This window comes from Drosophila sulfurigaster, chromosome 2R (genome assembly GCF_023558435.1).
Source record: "Drosophila sulfurigaster albostrigata strain 15112-1811.04 chromosome 2R, ASM2355843v2, whole genome shotgun sequence".
In the NCBI taxonomy this organism is placed as follows: Eukaryota; Metazoa; Arthropoda; class Insecta; order Diptera; family Drosophilidae; genus Drosophila; species Drosophila sulfurigaster.
The window spans coordinates 7,666,152-7,693,635 of record NC_084882.1 but is presented as its reverse complement, the minus strand read 5'-3'; the positions used below and the strand labels follow the sequence as shown (position 1 = coordinate 7,693,635).

The 27,484-nt window shown below is 42.3% G+C and overlaps 2 protein-coding genes across 3 annotated transcripts; both read right to left on the bottom strand.

The window, feature by feature from the left end:
• Nucleotides 1–275: 275 nt before the first annotated feature.
• On the bottom strand, nt 276–24,342 carry LOC133836155 (steroid receptor seven-up, isoforms B/C). 2 transcript variants are annotated; one of them, XM_062266484.1, is made up of 5 exons: nt 22,961–24,302; nt 13,695–13,844; nt 8,919–9,470; nt 1,508–1,665; nt 276–1,395 (listed from the first exon to the last, which is right to left on the bottom strand). In XM_062266484.1, the coding sequence occupies exons 1-5, from the start codon at nt 23,589–23,591 to the stop codon at nt 1,279–1,281; spliced, it is 1,608 nt and encodes a 535-aa protein (XP_062122468.1). In that variant the 5' UTR covers nt 23,592–24,302; the 3' UTR covers nt 276–1,278. The 2 variants fall into 2 exon arrangements, with proteins under 2 accessions (XP_062122468.1, XP_062122467.1); XM_062266483.1 differs by lacking the exons at nt 276–1,395; nt 1,508–1,665 and having other exon boundaries at nt 7,175–9,470; nt 22,961–24,342.
• Nucleotides 355–1,008, bottom strand: LOC133836662 (putative uncharacterized protein DDB_G0277255). Its single transcript, XM_062267253.1, has one exon. The coding sequence runs from the start codon at nt 1,006–1,008 to the stop codon at nt 355–357; it is 654 nt and encodes a 217-aa protein (XP_062123237.1).
• Nucleotides 24,343–27,484: the final 3,142 nt, after the last annotated feature.

Here is a 27,484-nt window from a genome sequence, read left to right as displayed (position 1 = left end):
CACCCATTCAATTGGCAAATGGCAACTGGCAACGACTTTAAGCGTTAGACGCTACATTTTTGGCCAGAATTGATCAACTGCAACCATTTGGCAGCTTGGCGATCTTTGCGAGCAAGACGCGAAACTCCTTTGGTTGTTGGTTGTTTAGTTGGGGGCCTTGGAGAAAGTTGAAATCTTTTGTTTATGTACAGGATACAACGACTAAAGGAGATTTAAAAAACAATTAAGCTACTTGATTCATTTTTTTGTTGTTTGTTTTTACATTTTTCATTAGATATTTTTTTTCTTTTTTTGTATTGTTTTGTGTTTTTTTTTTGTTTTTGTTTTTTTTTGTAATATGCATAAATAATTACACTACTTGACATCCACAATAAGAGGAACTTCGCTGATATCGATTAAATTTGGCGGCGATGACAGCGACTGTTGCTGCTGCTGTGGCAGCTGCTGCGATGCCGCGACAGCAATGGTTGTCGGTGTCGACGATGCCGATGACAGTGAACCCGTTGAGCATGAGGAAGAGGCCATGACCGCTGCTGTGGCAGTGGCCATAGCCACTTGCTCATTGCTGTTGTGATTGTGGTTGCTGCTAGTATTGCTACTGGCCAGCAGCAGTCGCTGGTGGTGTTGCTGCAGGCATTGATTTGCATTGACAGCGGCAGCAGCCATCATCATTGTGGCAGCGTCGCAGTAATTAGACAGCATCGTTGTTGTACTCACATTGTGTGGCATTGTGGTTGTTGTTGTGGTTGTCATTGTTGCTGCTGTCGCTTGTGTCGCATATGCAGCAGTCGAATTGGCCATGTAATCGCTGCTGTTGCTGCCACTAACACTGCCGCCGCCACTGTCGTTGCTGCTGCTGCAGCCGGCGCCGAGGAAACCGCTTGAATGCATGTTGTTGTTGTTGTTGATGTTGTTATTGCTGTTGATGTTATTGAAGTTGTTGATTTGCTGATTGCAAATGTTGCTGCTGCTGTTACCGCAGTGGTTGCCTCCGTATGTTGCATGCATGTTGCTTGCAACATTGCCGTGCTCTGCAATAACATTGACGGCGCCTTCACCCCGACCGCCGCCTTCACCACTGCTGTTATTGATGCTGATGCTGCTGCTGCTGCTGGCACTGTTGCTGCTGCTGATGTTGTTGCTGTTGTTGTGGTTGCTGCCAGTGATGTTGTGGCAGGAGTTGATGTTGAGCGTAGTGTTGCTATGATTGGCTGCCACAGCGGCCGCCACAGCTGCGGCTGATGATCAAGTTGTTGTCAATTGGCGCCACATTGTGTGTCACATTGAAGGCAGATAGGGCCAAGAGAAACTGTTGCCGCTGAGCAACATGTCGCGTATCAGCGTTTCGATGGGCGTTTTACCGACTAGACGCACAAAAAACAATTGCTCAATAACCTAACCAAGCGAAAAATGCAAAGATAAACAAAAGTAAAGGAATAATTAGATTTCAGTCTTAAAATAAAGAATGCGACTGCGAAAAGTTTAAGTTTTGTTGAGCTCTACTTACTTGTGAGGAGACGGTTCGCAAGGAGGGCAATCTCAGCAGCAACTTGCCAAATCTCGTAGGCTGATTTGGATACTGTGTTCGACAGTATTCCTCGAGAGCACACTGGGATTTCTCTTGCAGGGATTCAATGTGTGTGACATCTGACAGACCGCAGGCATCTGTAATGGGTAAAAAAAAATAGATAACTTATAGATTGAATGCAAATGAGATATTTGATTCACTCTTTCATATTTACAGTTCACCTACGCTAAAAATTCGATTCCAGCGGCTAAGAGGAGGGGCAAATCCATCGTTAAGTCAACATAAATTGCGACCACGCCCCCCACACACAACTACAACTAGAAATGGCACATGACGGAATACGGCGATTGCGTCACTCGAGCATGATTTACACTTAATTAAGAGCCCGGACTTATGACCAAACGAACAGACGGTCCAACAAGAGGCCATTTAATTAAATTTTGGAAAATTAAACTAAGCGGCAACGCCCTCAACAAAGTCATGTAGCACTATAATAATACGGAACCATAAACCGAAGCAGACTGAACCGATCCAAACGGTTGGGGTTTTCTTTATGCGTCTGACTGGTCGTTAAATAAAAAGACAAAGACATTGCGCATACGCAGCGTGTGCCGTCAAGTGTTAATTGCCAGACACAAAGTTTGCTTATCAATTTTTTCGTGACAGCTCGCTGTTTGTAAATGTGCATGTGCAGTTGTAAAACGTTGTAAAAGTACAACTTCGACAATTTTACACACACGAGTTTTTTTTAGTTTTTCAGTTGTACACACACACACACACAAACTGTGGTGTATACTTATTATTTTCAGGGTTTGACTATTTGAAATTCAAATTAGACATCAGCATTTACAAATTTGCATAGCTTTGAGCATTTTAAATAGTTGCTAAGAATGCCGTACCGAAACCGCATATTAGTTTGTTTGTTTAATTAGCCAGAATGCAGCACTTTCGTAATTGACAAAACTGAATGATTTCAGTGCTGTGATAGATGCACCAAAGCGCACAAGTATTTGAGTATCTTTTGCGTTATCGCGTCGCTCAACACATTACGCAAAAGTTTACAAGTGGCATTAATATCGTCAGCAGCTGCAATTTGAATTTGCAAACTTGCTGCTTAATGAATTGGCCATTTGCTGAAGCTTACGTGCCAATCTGATGGCATCGCTCGAGCCAAAGGCGAATCGCAGTCGCCGTCGCCGTCGCTGTCGTCGTCAACATATCCGATTGCGGCGTGAACTCGAATTTGATTGCATTGCAAAATGCCACCAATGGGACGTAATGTGTCGTTTTAATGTCTCGTATTTCAGTTTTCTAAGCTGCGCTCTTTGAATTTCATTATTCGATTTGCTGCTTGCCACATGCCGCAAGCAGACTCTAAGTAATGGTTATATACTAGTTTTTAACTACACGCAAGCGTACTTCATGTTGTCAACTGTCAATTGAAAGTCAATACACTGAGTTACAAAGTAAAAATAAAAACCTGGCGATGGGTTCATTAAAGTTAACCTTCTCTCCACTGTATTGCCGGTAACTGATAGCTAACACTCTGAGACTTGAATGGAGTTAAACTGGGTTAAGTCTGTTTCAAAGTTAACGTCTCTTTTAGTTGTACTAAATTTAACTTATATCTAAATTACACTTACTGACTAATCACTATTTCATAATTTTATAATTGTTGAAATAAAATATGGAAATATAAAATTTGATATTAATACTGATTTTATTTATATATGTACTCTGAAAATTTGATTAATTATTACTAAACTTATTAATTTATTTAATATGCGCTTTGCTATTCATCTATGAAAGATCAAGTGTTAAATGCTTTGTACTGAGCTATGTGCAATAATAAATAAATGACAAATTCTTTGAATGTTTACAATGCATTAGGAAGTTGTGTGTCAATCGCTAAGTGAATTGTCAACATTGAAAATAAAAAGTGCAGAATTTGGACATTATTTATACGTTCAGTAACTAAGTAAAAAACAAATTTTATTTAAAAGCATCTTCAATTGGTTTGGAACTATTTTAAAGTGCCTCTCTTGGTTTAATACTTTATGATCAAGTGTTAAATGCTTTATACTGAGCTATGTGCAAAAATAAATAAATGACAAATTCTTTGAATGTTTACAATGCATTAGGAAGTTGTGTGTCATTCGCTAAGTGAATTGTCAACATTGAAAATAAAAAGGGCAGAACTTGGATATTATTTATACGTTCAGCTTATTGCACGTAAAAACAAATGTTATTTAAAAGCATCTTCAATTGCATGGAACTATTTTAAAGTGCCTCTCTTGGTTCAATACTTTATGGCACCCGTTGTGGCCAAACTGAACTAACCAACGGGCAAATAAATAAAGCATAAGCATAAAGACTACATAAATATTAAATGAAAACCAAACTCAGGTTTACAAACGCCCCCACACAATGCGCGTAAATCAAGATAAATGATTTGTCGCCAAGGGCAACAGAAATTCAATTAGCAATTATTAACCATTTCATTTCATAAACAAGTCACAACAACAGCAACAATAACGGCAACAATAGTCGTGAACCATAGATACAAATTTGAGTTGGTCCGTTGAGATGAAAAGCTGAGCGAATCACTTCATTGACCATGGTCATAATTGTCAATTATCTTGGCCATTATCTGAGATGCTAAATTGCCTATTTGGAGAACAGAAAGTCAAATAGTTGCACAAGGAAGACATGCAGCAAAATACGAAACAAAAATTGTGCCACAATTCGAATCAATATGCCATGTAAAAATTGTATTTTCATTAAAATGCAGAAGACTTCGATAACGACGAGGAGGACAAAGAGAAAGAAATTCCAGTTTTAAGTTTGGCCAAAAAGTAATGCAAGCATTGCGAGTTGAAGGCAGCACAGCTTTCTCGGGATTTAACTATGGTTTTGGCTTAACTTGGCTTCGATTTTGGTTTTAGTTTTTGGCTCTTTGGCTCATTGGTTAACCGTTTCAGTTCGGCTCGGGCTTCGATTTGGGGACCTTTGAGTCTCCTCCTTCAATCTTTTCCACCTTTTGTGCAGTTACTAACTCAGCGCGGAGATCGTGACCGCGTGTTTTAAATGCATAATGACCGTAAAGTAGTTGATGTAACTACGTAACCGAATTGTGCTTCCAATAACAGCAACAGCAACAACAACAACTTCATGCATATCGAAAAAGAAGCACATTTTTTGGTCACACAAGAACGTGGCACAGGCCCCAAATCAAGCTTCCCTATCGCCCCCTCTCTCTCTCTCTTTCTCTCTCTTCCCGCAGCAGTTCTTTTCGGACAGACTCTGACCATAGGAGAGGTTAAGCTCTTTAACGAAAATTATGAATTGCTGCATTATATTTTATTATATAGTCTTATGGTCAACGAGTCCAACTACGAGCAACGTTGTTGAGGGCGACTTCGAGGCAGCTCCGTGTCTGCCCAGCAATAGTTATAACTTTATTTAGTTTTAATAAGCATTAGGAAAAATGATTTTAGATATGGTCGAAGCTTTGGGGTCTATGTGAGGTCAACTATGAATTTATTTTCAAGCGGCATTCTTACAAGTTGTTAAAGAAAGTCCACCACAGAAATGACAACTATTTGGCGTAGATCCGTAGATCCATCTATAATGAACAGAATTATTATTTAAAAATAGTTGTTATTTCTAACAACAATAGTTGGTTTTATTTTCGTTTCCAAAATTATAGTTGGAGGGATTCATATCAGATTAATCTTAGGTAATGGTTGTCTTGGAGTTTAACTAATAAAACCAGCAACATCATATCATTTCACAATGTAGCGTATCGGTTTAAAGACCGAAACGCGCCCAAGTGATGATTCTAATCAAAGATGTCTGTTCGAAACTGTTAATTACAAGGCACAGGCACAAAAGGCATGTCTATGGCAATTTTCAGAAAGTAGCGCAGCCAGCTAGGCAGTCAGGCAGGCAGATCAATGAGCAATCCACAAAACGATTTGGGCATCAGCAACCGAGTGCAACAAGGCAAACACAAAGGTTGCCTGAGAGCCATAGACGAAGCTTAAAACCAACATAAAATGTTGGTCAAAAAGTGTGGCCAAGACATGAAAGCTACAACTCTTAACAACTGCAACAAACGACAGCAATCAGGTGGAGTGAAGATCTCCGACGAGAGGGAGGCTAGAGACGCAGGCGAAAACGAAGACGATGGCGATGCTGATGCCGAGGCCGCAGCCAGATTGGAAGATGCACCAAAGAGTTGCAGACATGTCGTCAATGTGCTGCCGTTGTTGCTGTTGTCGCTGTTGTTGTTGCTTTTGTTGTTGCTGCGACTGCCTGGGCCAAAAAGCAGAAGATCTTCTAAGTCTATACCCGGTATTTTACTACCACGATCGTGTCTACCAAAATCAGCGGTAAAGGCTGGCAAAGAGGGGGAAATGCTGCTGCGATGCAGCGATTGATCGGCTGCAGTTTATGGACTCATGCAGCCAATTCAAATGCAATTGCTGTGCAACAGTCGAGTCAGAGTTGGAGTCGGAGTCGAAGTCGAAGTTGGAGTTGGAGCTGCAGTCTAAGCACAGGCAACACGAACTCGCGACGCCCCCTCACAACAGAGCCAAACTCCGAGTCCAAAGACAGACACACACAGCGTTTTGGAAATTGGAAAATTATTTTCATTGCTTGCTGCTTTTGCCAGAGCCAAAGCTGGACCTGAGTCTGAGTCTGAGCCAGAGTTTCGGCCAAGGAGCAGCAGTTTCGGCTTGTAAGTAAGCGACATAAACGAGTGTTGTTTTAATGTTCATAATGTGGTATCTCGACGTCAATAAACGTCGCCAGCCACAGGGAGGAGCACACCGGAGGAGGAGCTGGAGGGGATCTGTGTAGTCAGTGTCGCAGATCGAGGACAGACCCGACGCGATGCGACGTGCGCCCGGGACAGCTGCTTGACATGACCAGACAACGGTTTGACAAACGAACTGAGCCGCCAGCACATGGGAACATATTTTAAGAGTTTACAAAGCAATGCAGCTGACCAGTTACTTGAGATGACTTGACCACTAAAAGGGGGAAAATGCAAAATGGGAAACTGAAGCGAATGTCTTACAAAAATAATCATGAAATTAGCTTAATATTATACATATTTTATATTAAATTTTATAAAGAGTTGTTTGTGTTTATAATAATATTTGCATACAAATATAGTTGATTTATTTCAAATAAAAATCAAACATAAAAATAATATTTAAAACTTAGCTTTAAACCATGTGCCATGTTATTTTAATACTTTTAAATATTTTTAGATTCGCTTATAACAATAAATATGCGTGTGTTAGATGTGAGCAGGCGTGTATGTGTGTGAGTGTGAGTGCAAGTTGATCCCAAAGTCCAGAATGTGTGCCGAAGCCAAGTTAAAGATGAAGTGTGAAGTTGTAATTTGTTTGTTTTTCTTAGCTTTTATTTAGAAAAAAAATGCAAAATTATTAAAAGAAAAATAATAATAATGTAGTGCAAAAACTACGAAAACAGCTTAAATATCATTAATTAAAAATTGTTGTTTGTATTACGTTACTCCTTGAAGAAGTAAGTATTACTAAATATTTTAAGCTGAATTCGTAGTTTTGGATGCTTTGAAGTGCAATTGTATGTGAATTAAACAACAAACAATTATTTAATAATCAGAAACCTTAATCAGCATTTTTTTTTTTTTTGTTTTAGTATATCATCATTTTAAGGTTTCCTTTTGTTGAATTTTCATTGATGAAAGTTCTTGTAATAAGTTTGTTAGTTTTTAAGTTTGATCAGCAATGTTCAAGTCGTTTATATTTTTATAATAAAATACAAACGACTAATCATTAAATAATACAAAAAATACTTTTCTTAGGCTTTGCAAATTAAGAAAAAGATTTTTTTAATTTTTAACAAATTTTCATTAGATTCGATTTGAATTCAAAACTTCAATGATTAAAATAATTAGTGATTAGTACCAAAGCATGAACATTTGTTAGTATCCAAAATATTTTAATAGTTCAAAATAAAAGCAATTTAAAAATTAGTCAACAAGCCATAAAGAATTAGTAACAAATAGAGCGAATAAAAACACAATCCAGGATTAATTTGTTTAACAGCAACAGCAGTATGTATATATTTTTTTTCATCTTCGACTTCATCGAACTCTCTTCTACTCATCTTTCAATCATTTTTGGTAAAGTAGTTTCTAGTTTGGTTTTTGTTTTGTTTTGTTTTGGAATTGATTCTAAGCTAATTTAGAAGTAGAATAAATAAGACTTAGTTTAAGGCAATAAATACATAAGAAGTAGGCACTAAATATAACTTTAAATAATTGTAGATACATAATTAAGTACAGCATAGTTACATAAGATACAGGTAATTACAGTAGCTAACCTAAGGCAATCGACTAGTCTAGAGGTCTACCAAGAACTGGGTTTCGATTGAGAGGCTAGCTGAAAGACACTTTCGAGAGATTCGGTCTACAACTGCCATCTACTGCCGGCGAGACTGTATGGCGAGTATCTATAGCTAGGACTACCGAAGCTGCCACCGCTGCCGGAGTGTGCAGCTGCCGCAGCCGCTGCCGCCGCGTGGCTGACACCGAAGGGCGTGCTGTGGTGGAACATATCAAAGGCCGAGCCAAAGGCGCTGCGCGGCGGCGTCTGATAGAACATGGCCGCAGCGGCAGCCGCCTGCTGTTGATGGCCCTGCGTCTGATATGCTCCAGCCAGCGAGCTGTTCGCTGCTGTGGTGGCAAGGGAAGTGGCGGAAGTGGTCGCGGCGGCTGCGGCGGCACTCAGCGGCGAGGCGGCTGAATTAAGAGAGGACGAAGCGCTCTGGGACTGGGATTGGGATTGCGTTTGTGATTGCGATTGGGTGGCAAGCGAGGCGCCAAGGCCACTGCTATTGTTGTGGCTGGCGTTGCTGGCGACGCTGGTCTCAGCATTTGCGTTGTTGGAGCTGGCGTAGAGTGCAGCGAGCAGATCGACCTCGCCGGCACTGGACTTGGCACAGGTGCTGAAAGCGCTGCTAGCGGAGGGCACAACAGCAGGAACAGCAGGCACAGCACTGGCAACTGGCTTCGATTCGCTTTGTCCCAGCGGCAACTGTTGCTGCTGCAGCTGTTGATATTGCTGTTGTTGCTGCTCCGCTTGCTGCACTGCAGCCTCAACGCCAGCCACGCTCTTCATGAACGTGGCCAAGTGCAGCGGGGCCTGCTGCAGCTGCGACTCAAACTCCTGGCGATTGAGCTCGTCGAGATGCTCGCGCACCACGCTGAGCACATCATCGTTGTTACACTCAGCTTCCCCAGACGCCGCCGATGCCCGCTTGCCGAGGAGTGCTGAAACTTTGGTTAGCAGTGCGGGCACATCCTTGTAAAGAATGTCCAGCAACTTACCGGTGGTGAAGAGCACAATCGCCTTGAGGCAGGAGTACTCCGCTGAGTCGACGTGCAGCGCCTTCAGCTTCTCCACCTGCTCCTGGAAGATGCGTATGTGATCCATGAAGGCAACCACGCGATCCGCCGCCATCGGTGAGGCGTGCAGACCAGCGGCAGCCAGCAGGGGCGCCACATGCAAAGGCATCGAGCATTGGCTCGCATTCAGCACGAACAGCTCCGACCAGACGAGACGCAGCAGCGCCACCTGATCGGTCACCTGCAGCTCCGGAAAGAAGGGAATATTTTTGGCCCACTCGACTGCCGAGAAGAGGAGTCGGGCGGCCAGCTCGCAGATGTTGTCAATGCCCATGATGTTGTTCGGCTGCAGGCATTGACCGTAGCGGGATGTGGGATACGGTTCCGCACGCAGCAGCAGCGAAATGTAGGAACTGAGGTACGAGTGGCCGTTGAAGCCAGCCACGCTCATTGGATCGCCATTGGCCAACTGGTATTGACCGTGCATGCCAGCCAGGCCGGTCTGTGTGGGCGGCACGCGGCCACGTTGAACAGCTGCAAGAAAGAAAGAGAAAGAGAAAGAATAAGTTAGTATATTTGATCTCAGCATCTTCAACTGTGTTTGTAATCTTATATATTTTTTTGTGTATCTGTGTGTGTCTTTTGGGTTTTCGGTAATTCAATATGTGCGCCTTTATGCGCTTATTTTGACCGCGACATCACACGCCGCACAATGTTGCGCCATTCAACTGTTGGCAAAGCTGCCACAACGCACAATGCCTATCGGGCACCTCAATCTGGACGCACTCTTTACAGTCTGCTCTCCTCCTTGCTCTGTGCTCTCTATTGTTAAGCAAAACAACGTCATAAGATACTTTTCTGCTTTGCTCTATGGGGATGAGAACAACCCTAAGCACTAAAACCCTTGCAACTTGCAACCCCTTTTGCTTAAGCTTCGTTTTGTTGCCGCAACTGCTTAGATATGCAAATTCAACTAAATACTTTCAACGCATCTTCAAGATACAAGATACATGCACGTGTTTTCAGCTACGCATGATGATGAATTGTTGATGTCGATAAACAAAATAAAACATCTTCAAGGTAGCAACAGCGATTACTCATTTTAGAGTTAAACTAGTATTAATTGAACTACAAAAATGTTGGGTGCGCTTGAACTTTGGCCCAATATTTCGATCTTACACCTGCATAGAAAGGCTTGGCCATTCCTTAAACGCATTTTCCTCACAATGCAGTGCTGGCATGGCGCAACGCTGTACTTAATGTGATAGTAAAGTGGGTTAGCAAAGGTTTTTACACCTTCAAGTTGGAGGTACACACCTAACATAGAGTCGCATTCACCACACCTAACCCCACTCAAGACATACACAGCATTACAGGCTGGGTCGGGTCGTATTTCAGCCTCGACTTAATCGAGCCACAAAATCAGAAATATATTGTGCCTTGGGCGCATTTAAGAAACAAAAATGTTTGAGAGACAGAAAAGCAAATAAAGCTAAACATGATTATTGATCATGCCAAGTGTTGGGTCCAGCCATTGTTTCAGGCACAACATACACACACACACACACACACACGCTCGCATGGGGCAGGCAAAAGTAACGTCTTTTGTTGCTTGCAACGAAAAGCGAAAGCATTTTTGGTCAGTCGCACAATGAGGACAAGATCCTAACTGTTTCTGCATAGGATCAACGCAAAGGGGAATGGAAAGTGGGTTTGTTTATTGCTTTACCCAAGCAATTAAGTTCCGGGGGTTGATGTTGATGTTGTTGTTGTTAATGTTGAAGATCCGAAGCCGAAACCGAAACCGGAAATCGGAACCTAGACTGACCACTGTCCAGCAATGCAACGACACAATTATTTATACAATACATTTGCGTAATTGTGACCCAAGCACATCTTGGACTATACCCATTCCTGTTGAGCTACTGAGCTCCTGAGCGCTGAGCTGCTGATCTATGGGCAGACAGAAGACACAGCAAACCAGTTCTAAGCATATCTCTCTCTTTCGCTCAATCGCTCTTTCTCTGTCTTCCCACTCTCCTGTCCAGTTTGGGCTTATTTATGCGCCTGGGAAAATAATTCTTTGACCACAGAGATCAGCAAAAGCAGCAACAGCAGTTGAAGTTGCAGTCGCAGTCGCAGACTGACCGCAACTAAGTGTTGCAGATGCCTCACAAGATCAACTCGATCGACTTTACAGATAACGCCAGCAACAACAAAAGCAGAGAACAGACAACAAGCTGTAGATGCTGTGGAAGCGCTCTTCCCATTGCTGATTACTTAATGAATGAATCTTCGGCCCCCCCTCTTGAGCACGTGCTCAAGTCCTGGCTGCGCTTTTGCGTTTTCAAAGTTCACTTCATGTAATCGAATATTAAAATTAGCAATCGCTCATAACACATTATAGTCGTTCTTTCAGTGCGTGCCCAAGTGGCTTAAAGCTAATTGCTAGACTAAGTGGCTTAAGCAACTCGTTGATTTCTCTGCCTTCGAATATTGCATCCGGCCTGCAATTTGCATGTCGTTAAGTAGTTGAAAATTTCCATTCTTAATGCCTTAGCTTGCAACTGCATTTCAACATTTTGCTTAAAAGTCCCTCTTTCTATCTTTCTTTTACTTAAAAGAATTCCTCTTCACTGGATTATTTCTATTAAAAAATACCTTTATAATATGCATAAATTAAGCGGTGCCCACCCTTGACTTGAATAAAGAATAAATAAACTCGTTTTTGGACAAATTATTTGTCCAGTTCGCTGAGCCACCCCACCGACAAAATCACCATCACTCTTCCGATTGACACTGCAGTTTAATTAGAGCGACCCCGAAGGTTGATTCTATGCGATTTTTCTGGTTTTTCTTGACCGCGGCAAGTTCAGGTCTCTCAGAGGCATAACCTTTGTGCCGCTTTTGTGCTAAGTAGCGTTCAGTAGAAACACACCGAAAAAGGAACCCAAAATTCCATGCTGAAAATGTATTTTCTCACGATTTTTTAACTCAGATATTTTGTGAATATGTTGAACTAGTTTTTTACGAGGAAGTTGTCTTTAGGACGGTACAACATCATCATCGCAAAGGTGTTGAACTCTTTTGGGTGGTTTTTTATTAGGTTGACAACTCGTCGCCGGTGACAGCTACAGGTAATCACATGGTACCAAGAACAGGTAGCCCAAAAAAAGAGGAGAACAAATGTCCGGTTCAAGCCATGTGTCATTAGCCACAAACGACAGTAGTTAAATTTGTTTGTACTTGGCCTAGGCAAATTTATCATAATTTTGCGCAATGCCAGCGCGTACGAGAGTCGGTTAAATCAATGTTTAGATACATTTAATTACAATGTTGCTGTTAGCTGCATTTTAATTGCCATCGTCGCCAAGCAGTGATCATATACTCGTATACTCGTTCTTAACCCAAATCGCACTAGCTCACATTCAACATCTGCTGCTATAGCTGTAACTATGGCTCTATGTAGTTGAGGCATTATTAGCATTTTGCGAAAAACCTGTCAATATTAGTGCAAATAATAACAGCTTTGTGCAGTAACTCGACAGGTCCCCAGACAGACGTTAATTGTTAATGTCGACAACAGCGACTAACCAAACAATCAGTTAAGCAGTCAGTCAGTCAGTCTGTCAGTCTGTCAGTTGGTCAGTCAATCAGTCAGGCAATCGGGCAGTCAGTAAGTCAGCTGGGCAGTCATTGAATCGAAGTCGCTGTCAATTTGTCGTCGTTTGCCAATTTGTGGACAAAACATTTGGCCCAACTATGCCAAATATTTGCTGACAAATGTTGCCCACAAATTAGTTGCATACATTCATTATTTTCAACTGCCTTTGATTAACTCTCAAAGTGCACTGAACAAAATCGTATGCTTATCAAAAGTATATCAAGAAAATCTGAAATGTGCTCACAGTTTTTGGCTGCGTAATACGTAATTAAATTAATTTCAATACATCAATGGCGCTCTACAATAAAGTGTCGACATACAAATTACAATATCGAGATATTTTCCTTGCTCAAGCGTGCGCAATAATTCAGCTATTCAACCTCTCAGCTATTCATATATTCTCGAGTATTTCTTGTTCTTGTAGCTATGGCATTTTTTTCTTCTTAATTATTAACCAGTGAACGAACAAGTTTGCATTTGATCTTTAGGGTCAGCATGTTCAATTGAAAATACGCATACCCTGTAGCCATGAAAGAGAGTTGAATAAACTTATAGAACTGAACAAAAGTAAAGTTTAAGTGGCATTAGAGTAAAATACTTGTAGAGTTGCAGTTGCAGTTGTCGCTAAATGTGATATTGATTTCGTTTTTCGACTATTCGAAGCATTTACTCTCATTCAACGGGGTTCTATAAGTCTCAAGCACTTGGCACCCTGTCCACATTCCTTGGCAGACCAAATAGATGAACCATCGCCACCAGAGACCAGAGAGAGCAGATCACACTTGTCAATTGTGTGCAGCATGTTGTACGAATCTGACATTTAGTTGTCCCATTTATTGGACGTAGTCTCTAACCCAAATTCACCAAATCAAATACAATTGTTGTGGGCTCTAGCTAGTCGTGTGCTACTTCCGATTTGTTGTTTCTAGTTTGTTGTTCATTTTGTTTCTTGCCTTGGTCTCTGCGCATTTAATTTATTTATGTATTTGCCTCACTGTTTGACTTTTAATTGACCCACACACCCGATGCGAGAAATTTCGAATTTCATTCGCTTAGCGTTAAATTGCATTGTAGACCCCAAAAGTGAAACTTACCTTCGCGTCGCATGCCCATTTTGAGGCACTTTTTCAAACGGCAATATTGGCATTGATTGCGATGATGTTGATCTATCGGACAGTTTCTGCTGCCGCGACATGAGTATGTGAGATTACGTCGCACGGAGCGTTTGAAGAATGATTTGCAGCCTGAAAGAAAGAATGAGAATAAAAATTAGTTTTGTGGAAATAAAAAGAAGAAATTAATTGGTCGAAGAACTTGAAATCCTCTTCCTTAAGCTTACACCCTTCCAGTTCTCTATTCAACTGCAAACTAATTTTATGAGGCACCTTGTACATATTTATAACGAGGCTGAGGAACAAGCGAAGCCCATGTCAGTTGCACCTCCGAAGGCAATTTTGCAACAAGCGAAACAAATTCCATGGCACTTGCATAAAAAAACAAAACCGAAACCGAAACCAGCAGAAGTACCGAGTACCGAGTACGAAAGGAAACCAAAAATTGTTACCACTTGTAAAGCAAAGTACCTAAGCGAAGAACATGCCACCAAATGCGGCAAGTCGCGCTACACTTCTCCATGATGCCTGGCAGTTGTCCTAGTGATCTCCCTTAGACTTGTCTCTCCCTCCCTTGCCCCACGAAGTCTTGCAGTTGATGCCTATGTCAATGGTCATGTTACACGTTTCATGGCTTAACGCCTTCCATAAAATTACCTTTAATGGCTTTCAATTAACAAAGTGTATCTTGGGCACGAAGATACGACTGACTGGGGCTCTTAACACACTCACTCACTCACACACACAGCTGACGCTGAATTGTTTTTTGTTTTTTGGCTGGCACAACACGAATTTACTGTTAATACAGAAGACTAGGCTACGGCTTGTTGGAGGAGTAGTTGGGTAGTTGAGGTTTCCCTATTAAGTACTCGCTGCGATAGGCTTAGACGTAGCTGGCGTGTTGTTTACAAGCTCAACTGCAATTCGATGTCGGCATCCAGCTGAACATGTGTATCACACGAGAGGAGAAACAATGGAAGGGGGGGGAAGGACGGAGAAACTCGTCCTGATGGGAGTCGTAGACGTAGGACTTGGTCGCTTTGGGCCATGCCACACAAAAATTTCTCACAATAACTCAAAACAATGGCATATGCTCATAAAATTCGTTTTAAGCTGTAAAATCATCATCAAACAAAATATGTAAGCTGCAGAGACCGAGCTCAGAGCCACAACTATAAAAGATTTTCAATGCGCACTCTTTCGGCAGAGCGGAGAGAGCAAGGTGGGGGAGGAAGAGGGAGATGGCAACAGAGGGGAGTCTGCATTCTGCGATCGTGTGGACGAAAACGTGGTTAGCGCAATGAATGTGCGCTGTGGGTAAGTTGAGGTCGAACACTTGATGCGCTACACTAGAGCTTAAAGCTTAAAGAGTGCAGCTAAGGAAATAAAGCTTTCGATTAAGAATTAGCGAAAGTATTTGAAAGTTATCTGAATTTACTTGCTTTCTGAAGTGTTTTATATTTGAGCAGTCGACAAAATGTAATTTAATCGAGAAGGGCATGTCGCAGCTTTGATGCCGCGCTAGACAAGCCCAAGATCCAACTGAAAGGTATCTAGGAAATATCCAAAACATACACACATACACACACACACACACGTTGAACACACACTTAGGCTTTTACACCATATGATCTACGAATAACGATATTGTACCAAGTCACGATTTCTGCACAAAACGTACCGTTGCCTTTACCTCTTTTTCCACAAAACTTTGACTGCACTTTCGTTGTTGTTGTTGTTGCTGTTGTGGTTGCTGTTTGTGGGACAGCTGGACAGCTTGGCAGCCTGGCCTGGCTTTGGCTATGGGTTTTGGCCAGCCGTAGTATATGAGTAGAAAAAAAAGAGAATACAAGAAGAATAGAAGAGGAGAAAACGCGGCGATGCAGGCGCTGTCCATATGCGCATATCGCGGCTTTATCTGGAGCTCAGCTTTGGCTGAAAGCAGACGCGAACGATGCGAACGCTGTGCCGTGTCGTTATTGATGAAGATACGAGCAGAAGAAGCATTCAGCTATGAGTCGCAGATACCGTAAACAAAATCTCAGATGGCATATCATGTTATATCAATAACCGAAAAAGGGTGGAGCCGTAGATACTTGAAGTGCAGATGCAGATACAGATACAGATACAGTTGCCGATTGAGCTGTATATAGATGCAGCTAGGCTCTCCCCCAAAAATGTCATGCTAGTCCTGCCCAAGGGCTGGCGAAGGTGGGAGGGAGTGAAGATGAAGCCTTAGAGCATCGAGTGCTGTGTCATTGTCTTGCTATGGCTTCAAAATGTATCTCATAAGCACAGACAGTTTAGCCATAAGCCGCAGCGCACTTTGCGGTAGTTTCAATTACGCTTTGGCTTAATTGCGTGCTGTCTGAGAGGCAGAGAGTACGAGAGGCGTGGCAAGTTGTGAACGCCCTCGCGTGTGTGCTACGCGCCATAAAGCGTTCAATACAGTTAGACTTCCAAGAAGAAGAACAGCAAACAGCAAAGCGTTCTATTAATTGAACTTCCCGAACGTGTGTGTGTGTGTATGTGTGTGGATCTGCACGATACCCGCCACATCATCCGCCCCCTTTCACCCTTGCGTGACCATGGCAGTGGCGATGGACCCACAAATGAAAGTGCAGGCAAACGCGAGACTTTTGCCGCATCGCCGCTTAATTTAAAGCGTGAAATTAGTTTGGCTCGACGAGAGTGCAAATGCAACTGCGAATAGAGATATGAGTGTCTGCGAATACTAGATATTTATTCATTCACACAGCAAGCAAGCGCCTCATAATTGCCTATCAGCGAATGCCAATTTCCAATTTTTGCCCAATTTCATGTGATTTGCAATCTGGCTCGACTCAGTTGCATTCGCTGTTGGTGTTGCATTTGCGGTCAATGCACCGTTGCCAGAAGTGTAACACAAAAGTCAATAGCAGCCCAGACACCGCCCCATTGTTGGCTCATTTTCTAATTATTAAACACACACACATATAAACACACACACACAGAGTCAGAGACTCGGAGCCATCATTAAGTCGCAATAATTAAATGTTAAGCTTACATGTGCAGGCAACTAGTCAAAGTAATTAGCACAGAGACCAAGACTGTGACGGGAGACGTAAGAGGAACGTGAAGGCAGCGAACACTGAGATTCAGTTGGCGGCGGCTTTAGTAACTAAAAGCAGCAGGTAGACAACGTATCTGGAGTACAACCGAAACATAATTGCAGACCAGACACGAACCGCAAAATGCTTTAAACTTGCATGCACTTCGAGTATCTACAAAATGCGCTGATTATGAACGCGCTTGAACTTCAAGCTGATGCGGAAGCGCAGTTGCAGTTGCAGTTGCTGTTACAGGTGGCCAACTGATTACTGGGTAACAGCAGGGCATCCCCATCACTTGTGGGTTGACATTGCCATAAAGCAGCATGCTTTATGCCCCGATATAGGTCAATGGTATCTCTGGCTTTGTGTGTGTGGGAAGCAAGCAGTTGCTATAGCTCTGCAACTGTGGCAAATTTAAGAACTTTCCACTTAATGAAAATGCTCTTGCTGAATACTGAGCGAATCGTAAATTGCTGCGACTCAGATTGAAACAAGCTACGTGCATGCAGCTCTCTTGGATTGAAGAATAATTTTGTATAGTTTTATATATGTATATGCATCAATTGATGTAGTTGATTATCAATGTAAAATTGATAAAGTAGGTTATCAACACTTCGGGTTAAATACTCGATTAAATTCATCTTTTTAAATAAGAAATCTATTCGTTAAAGTTAATCTGTTTTTCAGCTAGCTTCAACGATGAAAACGGGTTTGCCACAGCAAAGGGTTCGCAATTTCCATGGCCTGGCCCATATGCCACCATATGCAGAGCAAACTGCAGCAATTCGCACGTTGCAACAGCCGCAGCAACAACTGCGCCAAACGACGACGATGACGACGGCAACAACATCAACAAAAAGCCGACTTAGACTCGACGAAAATAAAGATAAGCGATTTAGCTTTGATTTAACTGATGCTATGTGAAGTTATGCAGTCCAAACTCTATGTTGCAGTTGCAGTTGCAGTTCAAGTCCAGCTCTGCGGTCATGTACAGTGTCTGGGGCTTGGGCAATGGCAGCGACACATGGCGATAAGAAAGGTTATTGCTACGGATTTGCACTATTACAGCGATGCACACTCTTTGCACCGCGGGGCATGTCGTAGTCGTAGTCGTCGTCGTCGTCATGGCGAGCCACAAGCTGTGGTAAAAATGTTGCAAGTGCATAAGCCACAGAAGATGCCACAAAACGTGCTAAGCAAAAAGAGCAGAAACCAAAAATAAAAGCGAATATATTTCTATGGAAGACGTAGAAAGGAGCAAGGAGGATGCGGATGTTGTTCGGTGGTTGCTGCTGCAGCTGATCGATTAGCCAAGTTAGCTGAAAACGTAAATTGCGCATGAAGTGGCAACAACTGTGTCTGCTGCTGCTGGGCCCAGTGTTGCACGTTGCCGTTGCACGTTGCCGTTGCTCGTTGCAACTGGCCCAGAGAGCCGAAGCTTAACATAATTAATTAAACCGTTACATTATAAAGCGGATCAACTAGCTCAGAGTTGCTCAGTTGCTAGTTCACGATTTTTCCAGCCCAAAAACCGGGGGAAAAGGGGGATGCATTTTCGAAATCACATCGTGTCAGGATGCATTTTTTGCGCCTCATTTGGTAGAGAGGCAGAGGAGGCACAACTTCAGGCTGAAACTGAACTGAAGCAGCAGCTTTATTGGCTTTAACATTTCCTCTAAGTACAGCGATTTGTACTACAAGTCAGCGCTTAATGATTACAATGTCTTGCCGCATTCATGTTGTTGTTTTAGTTACTCTCAGTTTGTTTTTGTTTCTGCCAAAATCTGTATAATTAAGTTTCTGCTGTTGCTTTTAATGAAGGGCTTCGATTTCGATGGCGCTTGTGCCGAATAATTTCCAGGCCAAGTCGCTGGCTCATTAAAATGTTGACAGGGAAAAAGTTAAGCAATTCCCCAAAAAAAACAAACCACAATCGACAAGCAACAACGAGCAACAATTGCTACCCCAATAAATTCGAATATCAATGCTATTATTTTTCCTCACTAGAATATTTTATTGTCACGTCGTGAGGCGAGTCATAAAAATAATTTGTCAAAAGGAAATATTGCAACACAGTCCTAACGGCTGTTTATGCGTATGTTCGATCAAATCGTACGGAAGTTATAAATGTTTATCAAAAAGCGATTTATTTTCATATTCATTCACTCGTAATAAATGATATTTTTCTCCTCCTTTGCGATGCAATGCAAATTTAATACAAGCTCAAAATTTATTAAGCTTTCCATTGCTAATTAATAAGTAAAATACGTTTGCTGCAGGCGTTACTGCCACGCCCAGTGCGCCTCCACAAAAAAACACAGAACTGCATAAGGCTGCAACGTCATAAATTGCAGCACGAAACACGAGAAAAAAAGCAAAACAGATCTGAAAAATGCGCATTGGGCGTAGTTAATTTTTTTTTTTTTTGGTTTTTATTTTGCAAGTCGTATTTACTTTGTTGCTCTTACTTGATTTTTTTAATATTTATTTATTTTGTTGCTTTTTTGGGGCATTGAGAAGACAGCTAATTGATTTATGTGCGCCTTTGTTAAAGCGCAGCAAATGTGTCGACCAAGTGGAATTTTCATGAAATTTATTAAAGGCTCTCACTGTGATCAACTGAAGAACTGCCCCATTCAAAGTGCAAAAGTGAAAAGCCAATGATTTTTATAGTACAAGTACAAAATAAATCCGCTCAAAAAATACTAAAGTGAAATGTGTTCAAGGAGATAAGCAAAAAGTATAAATATTCAGCAAATTTTATATTAATTTTTTGCCTACTTTGCAGTGAATTCTACTTTCATCGAGTCTGCATTTATTTTGTAACTTTCAGTGTGCGTTATTCGTCCACATCATAATGAAGTAAATTAAAAAGCCACACATGTTGTTCAGCAAAAATAACGAAAAAAAAAAAACCAAAAAGCATGCAAATGGACAGCAAAGATACGCGTATGTAGATACAAAGATACATTTATGGACAAGCAGGAACAAAACAACAACTGTGACATTGTTAACATCGAAAAATTTGTATTTTTTGGAAGAAGACTTGACCGTCGCATCGTGAGGTTCCCTCTCTCTCTGTCTCTATCCCACTCCTCATCGTTCTTCCCGTTTCTAAAGATATAATAATAAAACTGAATTCTTGAGCTTGGGTTGCGCTTTAATTGCGGAACGTGGGAACCTATTTAAATGAGTTTACATCAAACTTCCTTTTCGTCGAATGCGAATACGAATGCGAATGCGAATGCAACAATTCTGCCTACAACAGTTGACAAACTGTCTGTGTGTATCTGAGAGATACGCCGAATGGAGTGTATCGCGAGACTTGAAGATACTCGCACTTAATGCGCGCCGCTCGCGCTTAACAATTAGACATGTTGGCAATTTTTCATATGTTTTTATCAAGCGCCAGTTCGTCATGAGTATTTTCCTTTTAGCGCATTGCATTTTAAATCGTTGCGCGGTGTTGTGGAAATTGTGTCTGCGTTGACTTAGTTTATGTTGATGTGTCAGTTAATTAATTACCTGCCCGGTGGAACAAGTACTTAGTTTGTTGCAACTATTTTTCATAGCTCAAATTTATTTGTCATTTTCATGTGGGCCACGCAGATAAATCAACTTAATTAGCTTTTGACATGGGCGCTAAGATACTTTTCTTGTCATAAATAAACGCACTGCATTCAATTTGCAATTCAAAGTGAACTACAATTGAAGCAAAGTTTCTTGGAAATATGTTAGAGTGAAGTGAGGTGTCCATATCAATGCTCACATTAATGCTGGTCTCGCTGGCCAACTAATAGCCATGACAAATAGCTAAATTAATAGGCGAGAAGTCAACTCAAGACTCGGAGTCTGAGCCTGAGCCTTAGACTGAGTCTGTGGCTTGCCCCATTGCCACATTAGAGGCATGCACTCATCATTAATATTATCTGCAGGCTTTTATCAGCGGGCATTTTTCAGGCGGCTTGAACCGTGACTTTTATGAAAGGTTAGACGGCATTTTGCAGCCAATACGACGAAGAGTACGAGACATGAATCTTCCTAGTTAGCCTCGTCTAATGAGTGGGGACTCGAACGCTGTTTTTTTAGTTTTCAGTGCCTAATTTCAGCAAGTGCGACTCTCGAGAGCAGCCAACGAAGAACAGCTGTGTTGTGTGTGCTGATATCAAACAAGTTGCTACTACAATGGGTTTCCTAGACAGGAACAGGAACAGACCGAAGACAGAGAGAACGGAGAGAACAGAGAGTACAGAGAGAAGCGGCAACACGCATAAGCTACAATTAATCTTATGGATAGGAAGAAACACGGAGTGGGGTGGCTTTTGGCATAAATTTCACATACATCGCCGACAGGCAGACAAACGGACAGACGGACAGTCAGACAGCAAGACGTACAAGTGAGACAGACAGCGAAACGAGTTGTGAGAAGTATCTTGCAAGAGCAAAAGTACGTGTATCTTGAAGTGAATGAAGCCGAAAGGACGCGCCGCACATTATGGCATTTGGTTCAGATCCGCAAAACTAAATATCTAACTGCGAAATGATATGAGTCTCGGTCGCCGAGCAACAACAGAGCGCTTTCTAAGCGCTTCACCATTTATTTTGATATTTTCTTGTACTTTTTATTGTTGTTGTTCGTATTTTTGTTCGTGTTGCCTTGCCTCAAACTTGAGACTTGAGACTGAAGACTGAGTGTCCGTCTGCGACTGGCGATTGCATAGAACAAAATAGATTGCTATCGTGGCAACATCATCAGCCGCACAGCCCAAAAGATACACAGCTACACAGCTACAGATACATTGTATCTGTGAGCACATGCATGTGAGGCAAGCGGAGAAACACCTTCAGAATGCAACGAGGCGGTCACCGAGCAACATATTTTGATTGTTCTTCTTGTTATTATTGCTATTGCCATTGTGGTAGTTGTTGTTGTTGCTGTTGTTGTTGGGCATGCGTACAAAATGCTTGGTGATTAATAATAATAATAATAGCGCCTACAATGCAATGCACAGTGGACGGAGTTGTGTGCACATTTGAGTCACAGATGAATTCCAAGCATACAGTGTTTAAGTGAGTTGGTGCCACTGTGCGGCGTATCTATGCATTGTTGCACTACTCATTTCTCTCTGACTAAAAGCAGAACATTTCAAGAGATACGAATATGACAAGTTCAACTTGAGTTTGTACTAAATGCCAAGCACTGCGTGCAGCGTTAATCTTAGACCTCATGAATGCACTTTTTCCCCTTCGGTATTCACAACCCCGCTACTGAAACACAGCACACAACACAACACAACTGTCTGGCTCTGAATGTTACTCTGACGCTGGCTAAGACAATAAAAAGGTGGGCGCTTCATTTAGCAGGCAGCCGCACAATTTGCATGTTTGCACAACAATTGTTTGGCTTAGTACAAAGCGCACCGTATTTTATTTAGATAATATTTTTTGTTGTATTCTTTTCCCCCTGTTTTTTGCTTTTTATCTAGCGATAAGCGCGCCGAACAGAGCACAAGATGCGTGTTGCGGGATCGCGGCAAGCGATTCAAGTGGCTGTAACGGCAAAAGTATCTCTGAGATTCTGCGAAATTCCATTGACTCTGGCGCAAGATATAAAAGTATCTCAATGAGCAAGTAGCTGGTGAGAAAGCCTAGCGACTTGTTACACTGGTAACCATCTAGCAACATTTGATTGAAGCACTGCAATTCAGTTCAGCAAATAGTTACAAAAAGTATCTAAACTGACTGCCAGTCTCCGTCTCCATCTAAATGTCTGACTGTCTGTCTGTCTGTCTGTCCGTCCGTCTGTCTGCAATTCGCAAGCACACACACCCACCTAGACAACTCGCCATACATCTCCAAATTTTATTGCCAACTCATCAAACTGCCATAATTCACCGTAACTGTCAAAATCAGCGGCTGGCAGGCACGCTTTTGAGTTTCCCAACTCGAAAACTATTTAGAGTTGGAAGATTTCTGTTTGGTCATCATCCCACAACAGATCTCAGTTCTCAGTTCTCAACAGATCGCATTGCGATGCGCAGATTGAATTCAACTGGCGATTTCTTTAGATTAACCCCTCGACCCCGCTTCGCACTTCTCATAATCACAATTACAATTACAACTACCACTACAATTACAATTATCCCCTGTACTCACCTTCACAGGTAAATTGTCCGTAGTGCTTGCCGGAACTCTTGTCGCCGCAAACGACGCACTCGATGTTCTGTTTGGAGTCGATCTGTGATCCGCTGTTGCTGCTCTGCGAGTGCGAGCTGTTCGCCTGCGAACTGGGCGTGGTGCTGCCGCCTCCGCCTCCTCCTCCGCCGCCACAGCTGGCCGACTGTGATCCCTTGATGATGGGCACCAGATCCGGACCATGGCCGGACTGAGCGGAGCTTGTGTGATGTGCGGATGTGGAGCCATTATTGGCGCTGGGCAAACTGGACAGATCCTCCTTGATGACATGGTGCGCGCTTTGGTTCAGATTCGCTGTGGAGCCACTGAGGCCGGACAGATCCTGCTTAATGCCCGCCGACTGTTGGCTGGCCACACTGCTGGGCGTGGTGCCGCCGCCACCGCCGCCTCCGCTGCTGCCAGTGCCGCCAAGGGATCCGGGTCCGGCGGAGGCGTGCAGATGGCCACCCAGCGTGGGATCGTGCCAGGCACTGTGCGGCGGCACGCCCAGCGTCATGGAGCGCGGGAGGCCCAGGTCGAAGGCGGACAGCTCCGTGCCGGACTGTGGCCGCGGGTTGAAGAAGCCGGGAGCTGTGGACGGGGAGGCGCACATGACGCCGCCACCGTACACGCTCAACGAATTGTGCGTAATAATTTTGGCGGCCGGATCGGAACACGTGGAATAACTGCTGGAATACACTTTGCACGGTCCTCACTTGGGCACACTGGTCACAATGCAATCAATGAGAGTCGCCAATTCAATTCGATTTTCGAAAAAATTTATTTTCTCTTTTCTACTTCTTTAATATTTTTTTATAGAATTTTTCTTTTGCACTTTTTTATGCAAAGTATTTTTGCTTTAATTTTTTGTTGCAATAATTTGTTGTATTTATTTGATTATTGCACTGCACATTTAAACACAGCACGAAAAACACTTTTGCGTTTTTTAAATTTTTTGTTGTATTTTGATTTTCTTTGAATTTCGTTGTATTTGAATTTGAATCAACACACACGTTCAAAATATAAGTAGTTGAAATTTGTTAACTCGCTCAGCGACACTTGGAAAATATATAAAAATTTTCAAAAATTTTTCTATCTTTGTAAAAATGCGCGTCATGCGAGCAGCAAAATCTCAGCTGTTCTCGTAAGGCCTTTTAGAGCCTGACTGGCAAAACATTCGTGGCAAAAGGTACACGACCCGACCCGACTCGACCGTTTCGACCTAACGACACATCACACAAATCTCTCTCATTCCACCACTGACTGCGGCACCACAGCCACAGCGGCAGCGGCTGCGGCACACAAATACAATTGCACCCTCGATGTCAGCTATCGCTGCGCTGCTTGCACTCCCATCGACCCATTGGCCTAGCTCCGTTTGAGTGGAAATCATCGCTCGCAGTCGCACACACAGCCTGCTGCCTGCTGGCTGCTCTCACTCACTCTCTCTCTTTCGTTGTCTCTTTGGTGGCGGGGCAAGACCTTCAATGCGTTTGGCTGATTTGCTCACTGGCGCTCCGTTTACCACCACCACCAAAAGAACTGCCACCACCACCACCACAATTCTCATCTCACAATCACACACATGCTTACACAATTGCGCTCTCTGCTCTTTTTCGTTGAGTGAAACTCTCCCTGAACTCTCCTGCTCATTGGATTTGGCTGTGGGCTTTGGCCGTCCAACAAGAACTCGTTCTCTCGCCTTCTGTTTGCTTTTCTTGTTGCTGATAGATTTTGTTCGTTCGTTCTTTCGTTCTTATGTTGTTGTCGTTGTTTTGTGGGCTTATTAGTTCCCAGTTGGCGCATCTGTTAGCTGCCTTTCTGTTAATGTTCTTATCTATCCACCCATGCCACTACTTCTACTCTTCTCTAGTTTCTTAATTTGGGCCATGACTTTAAAATGAGCTCCACCTATCCAACAAAAAAACAAAAGTTGATAAAACATTTTGTCGGATAGGTTTTCTGGTTGGTTGATTAAAGTCTGCTGTTTACTGTTCTCTACTTTTTGCCCTTATCTCCAGCCAGCAGCTAAGTAAGTAATGGCCGATCTGAAAAGCATACATGCATATATGCATATATCACAAGCTCTTTCCGATTGGCTACTTTATAGATAAGCTAAAAAACACGCTTGACAATGTCTGGACTTTGAGACTACGTAGATAGTAAATTATTCTTCCCGTAATTTCCAAAATTGTATTAACTAGGAGGATTTCTGAGAATCGAACTGAGATTAGAATAGCTTGAATCATATATTTCTATCTATATTTGCACTAATCGAAAACTATTCCACAAAAATTTACAATATATTTAGTTTTGTATAAAATGGCTTGAAAAGCTGTGTATTTGTATGAAGTTGAAGAAAGGGAAGCTTAAAGTCAAATAAAATTAAAAACAACTTGATAAATTTATCACAATTTTTTTTTAGAATTTAAGCATCAACATAATATTGCTGAATATTAAAATTAACTTTAAAGTATTTCCTTCAGACTATTTAAAGAATAATATATGTTTATCAATATTAAAATGAACTTTCAAGTATTCCTTGCTGGCAGTAAGAGTACTTTCCTCGATACCGTTACTTGGGGGCATTCGCCCCCTAAACGCAGTACTGAAGCCCATTGAATGTTCTGAGTCTACAAAAAATGGGAATGATATTTTATGCTAATTGGATAAGGTGTTCGCATCGGAGGTGTCGCGACATGCAATACGAGTAGGCGCTACTTGAAAAGTGCCAAAACATGAAATCATAATTTAATTTGATTTTAACGAGCCTTCGTCACTCCCCCTCTTCCTTTGCTACCTTCGTACAATGTGCAATGAAATCTGCAGTTGGGAATGCTAACAGCTTTCAATTACAGACGCCAACATACATTTTTGTATTGCATTATGGAATTAGCATTTTGCTGCAATTTGCACGCAAAGAGCGTAGAAATTGAAAATTTAAATGGCTCTATTGCAATAGGGCCTAAACAATTCTTAGCCACGCGAACTCAGCACATCATTTGTCTTCAAGAGAGAAATTGTCAGGGAAAGAGGGAGCTGCAACTGCCAGTGCGAGTGTAGATATATTGGAAAAGTGTCGCCCCAGTTGAGGGGCCAAATAGTGACACGCCACTTGGTATTATTGCCTCTGAGAGGGGGCGTTCCGAGGTGGGGTAAATGTGCATGCAGTGCAAACGTTCAATTGGATGATCAAGGAGCAACTGGCCATTTGAGCAGAGGGTGGGGGAAGTCACTGCAGTCGTTGCTACTAATAAGACAACGCACAACAGCAAGTTGAGTTGGTTTCCAATAAGCGCCGTTCAATTCACTCAACATGTTTCGTCAAGTTTCGTTGAGTCGTTTGCCTTCTCACGTACAGCGCTCTTCTCTCATGCGCGCTTACACACACACACACACACAGACACACGCTCTCTCACTCAAATGCGATTGCTGGCAACGCCCACTGTAGCTCTTGCTCACTTGCACTGTTGCAGCAGCTATCTTTGTCGCACTCGTCAGCCAAGTGTGCGAGCTTATCATTAACTGTATCGGAATTCGCTTTCTGTCTGCTCTCTTCAAAGTAGAAAAACAAAAAAAAAACAGAAATAGAGAATACCAAGTGGAAGAAGCTAAAAATGTTGAGTTTGCTTTTTATTAACACCGCTAGATGTCTCTCTCTGGCACCCATTAAAGTCTAATTCAATTGGATTTGGATGCTGTCGCTGTCGTTGTGCCCCAACACCCCAAAAAAAAAGAGAGAAAAAACACAGTAGAACTAATGAAAAAAAGAAAAACGTTCAAGAGTTATGGGGCGCCACCGCATCCTGCTGCCATTTTTTGCGTCCTGCTTGCGCCTTTGCCATTGCTTTTGAACCTAATCTCGTGGTTCTCGGCACCTCTTGTTAGTGCCTCGTATGTTATTCGTGTACACACGCACACACACACACACTTATGAATTCACTGCAGTCCTCCCGGTCCACCCTCCCGCTATTGGCAATCCATTGTCGTTGTCGTGCTCTGCGCAGAGTTCGCGCAGCCAGCCAGCACCTCCACCCTTTTGGGTTAAATACTGACAACCCCATTTGAGCGCCTCTTTGCACTCGCTGCTTTGGCTCCTAACCCACAACTTTGCCATCATGTTGGCAACTGGCCAGTTTCCCTTCTTTCTTTACCCCCAAACCTCCTTTGAGTGCCTCTGCCCATTCTATTCATCATCCTCTTCTTCGGATTCTTCTTCTGTTTTTCTGTTTTTTTTTTTTTTTTTTTGCCAGTATGCTGAGGCTGATGCTTGGACAGTTCATTGAAAGTAGGTGGCTGTCCGGAACATGTTCTCTTTAAATATAATCTCTCTACGAGTATGTGTACCGTTAAGCACAGTGATTTTACAATGCTTTGAGACTTTAATGTATGATATCATTGTTATTTATTTTATTTTTATATTCAGCATTCCCTTTTTAAGTAATTCTCCTTCTTATCTTCTTTTCATTTAACCGTGTTACAAGATAATACCGCACAATGATTAAT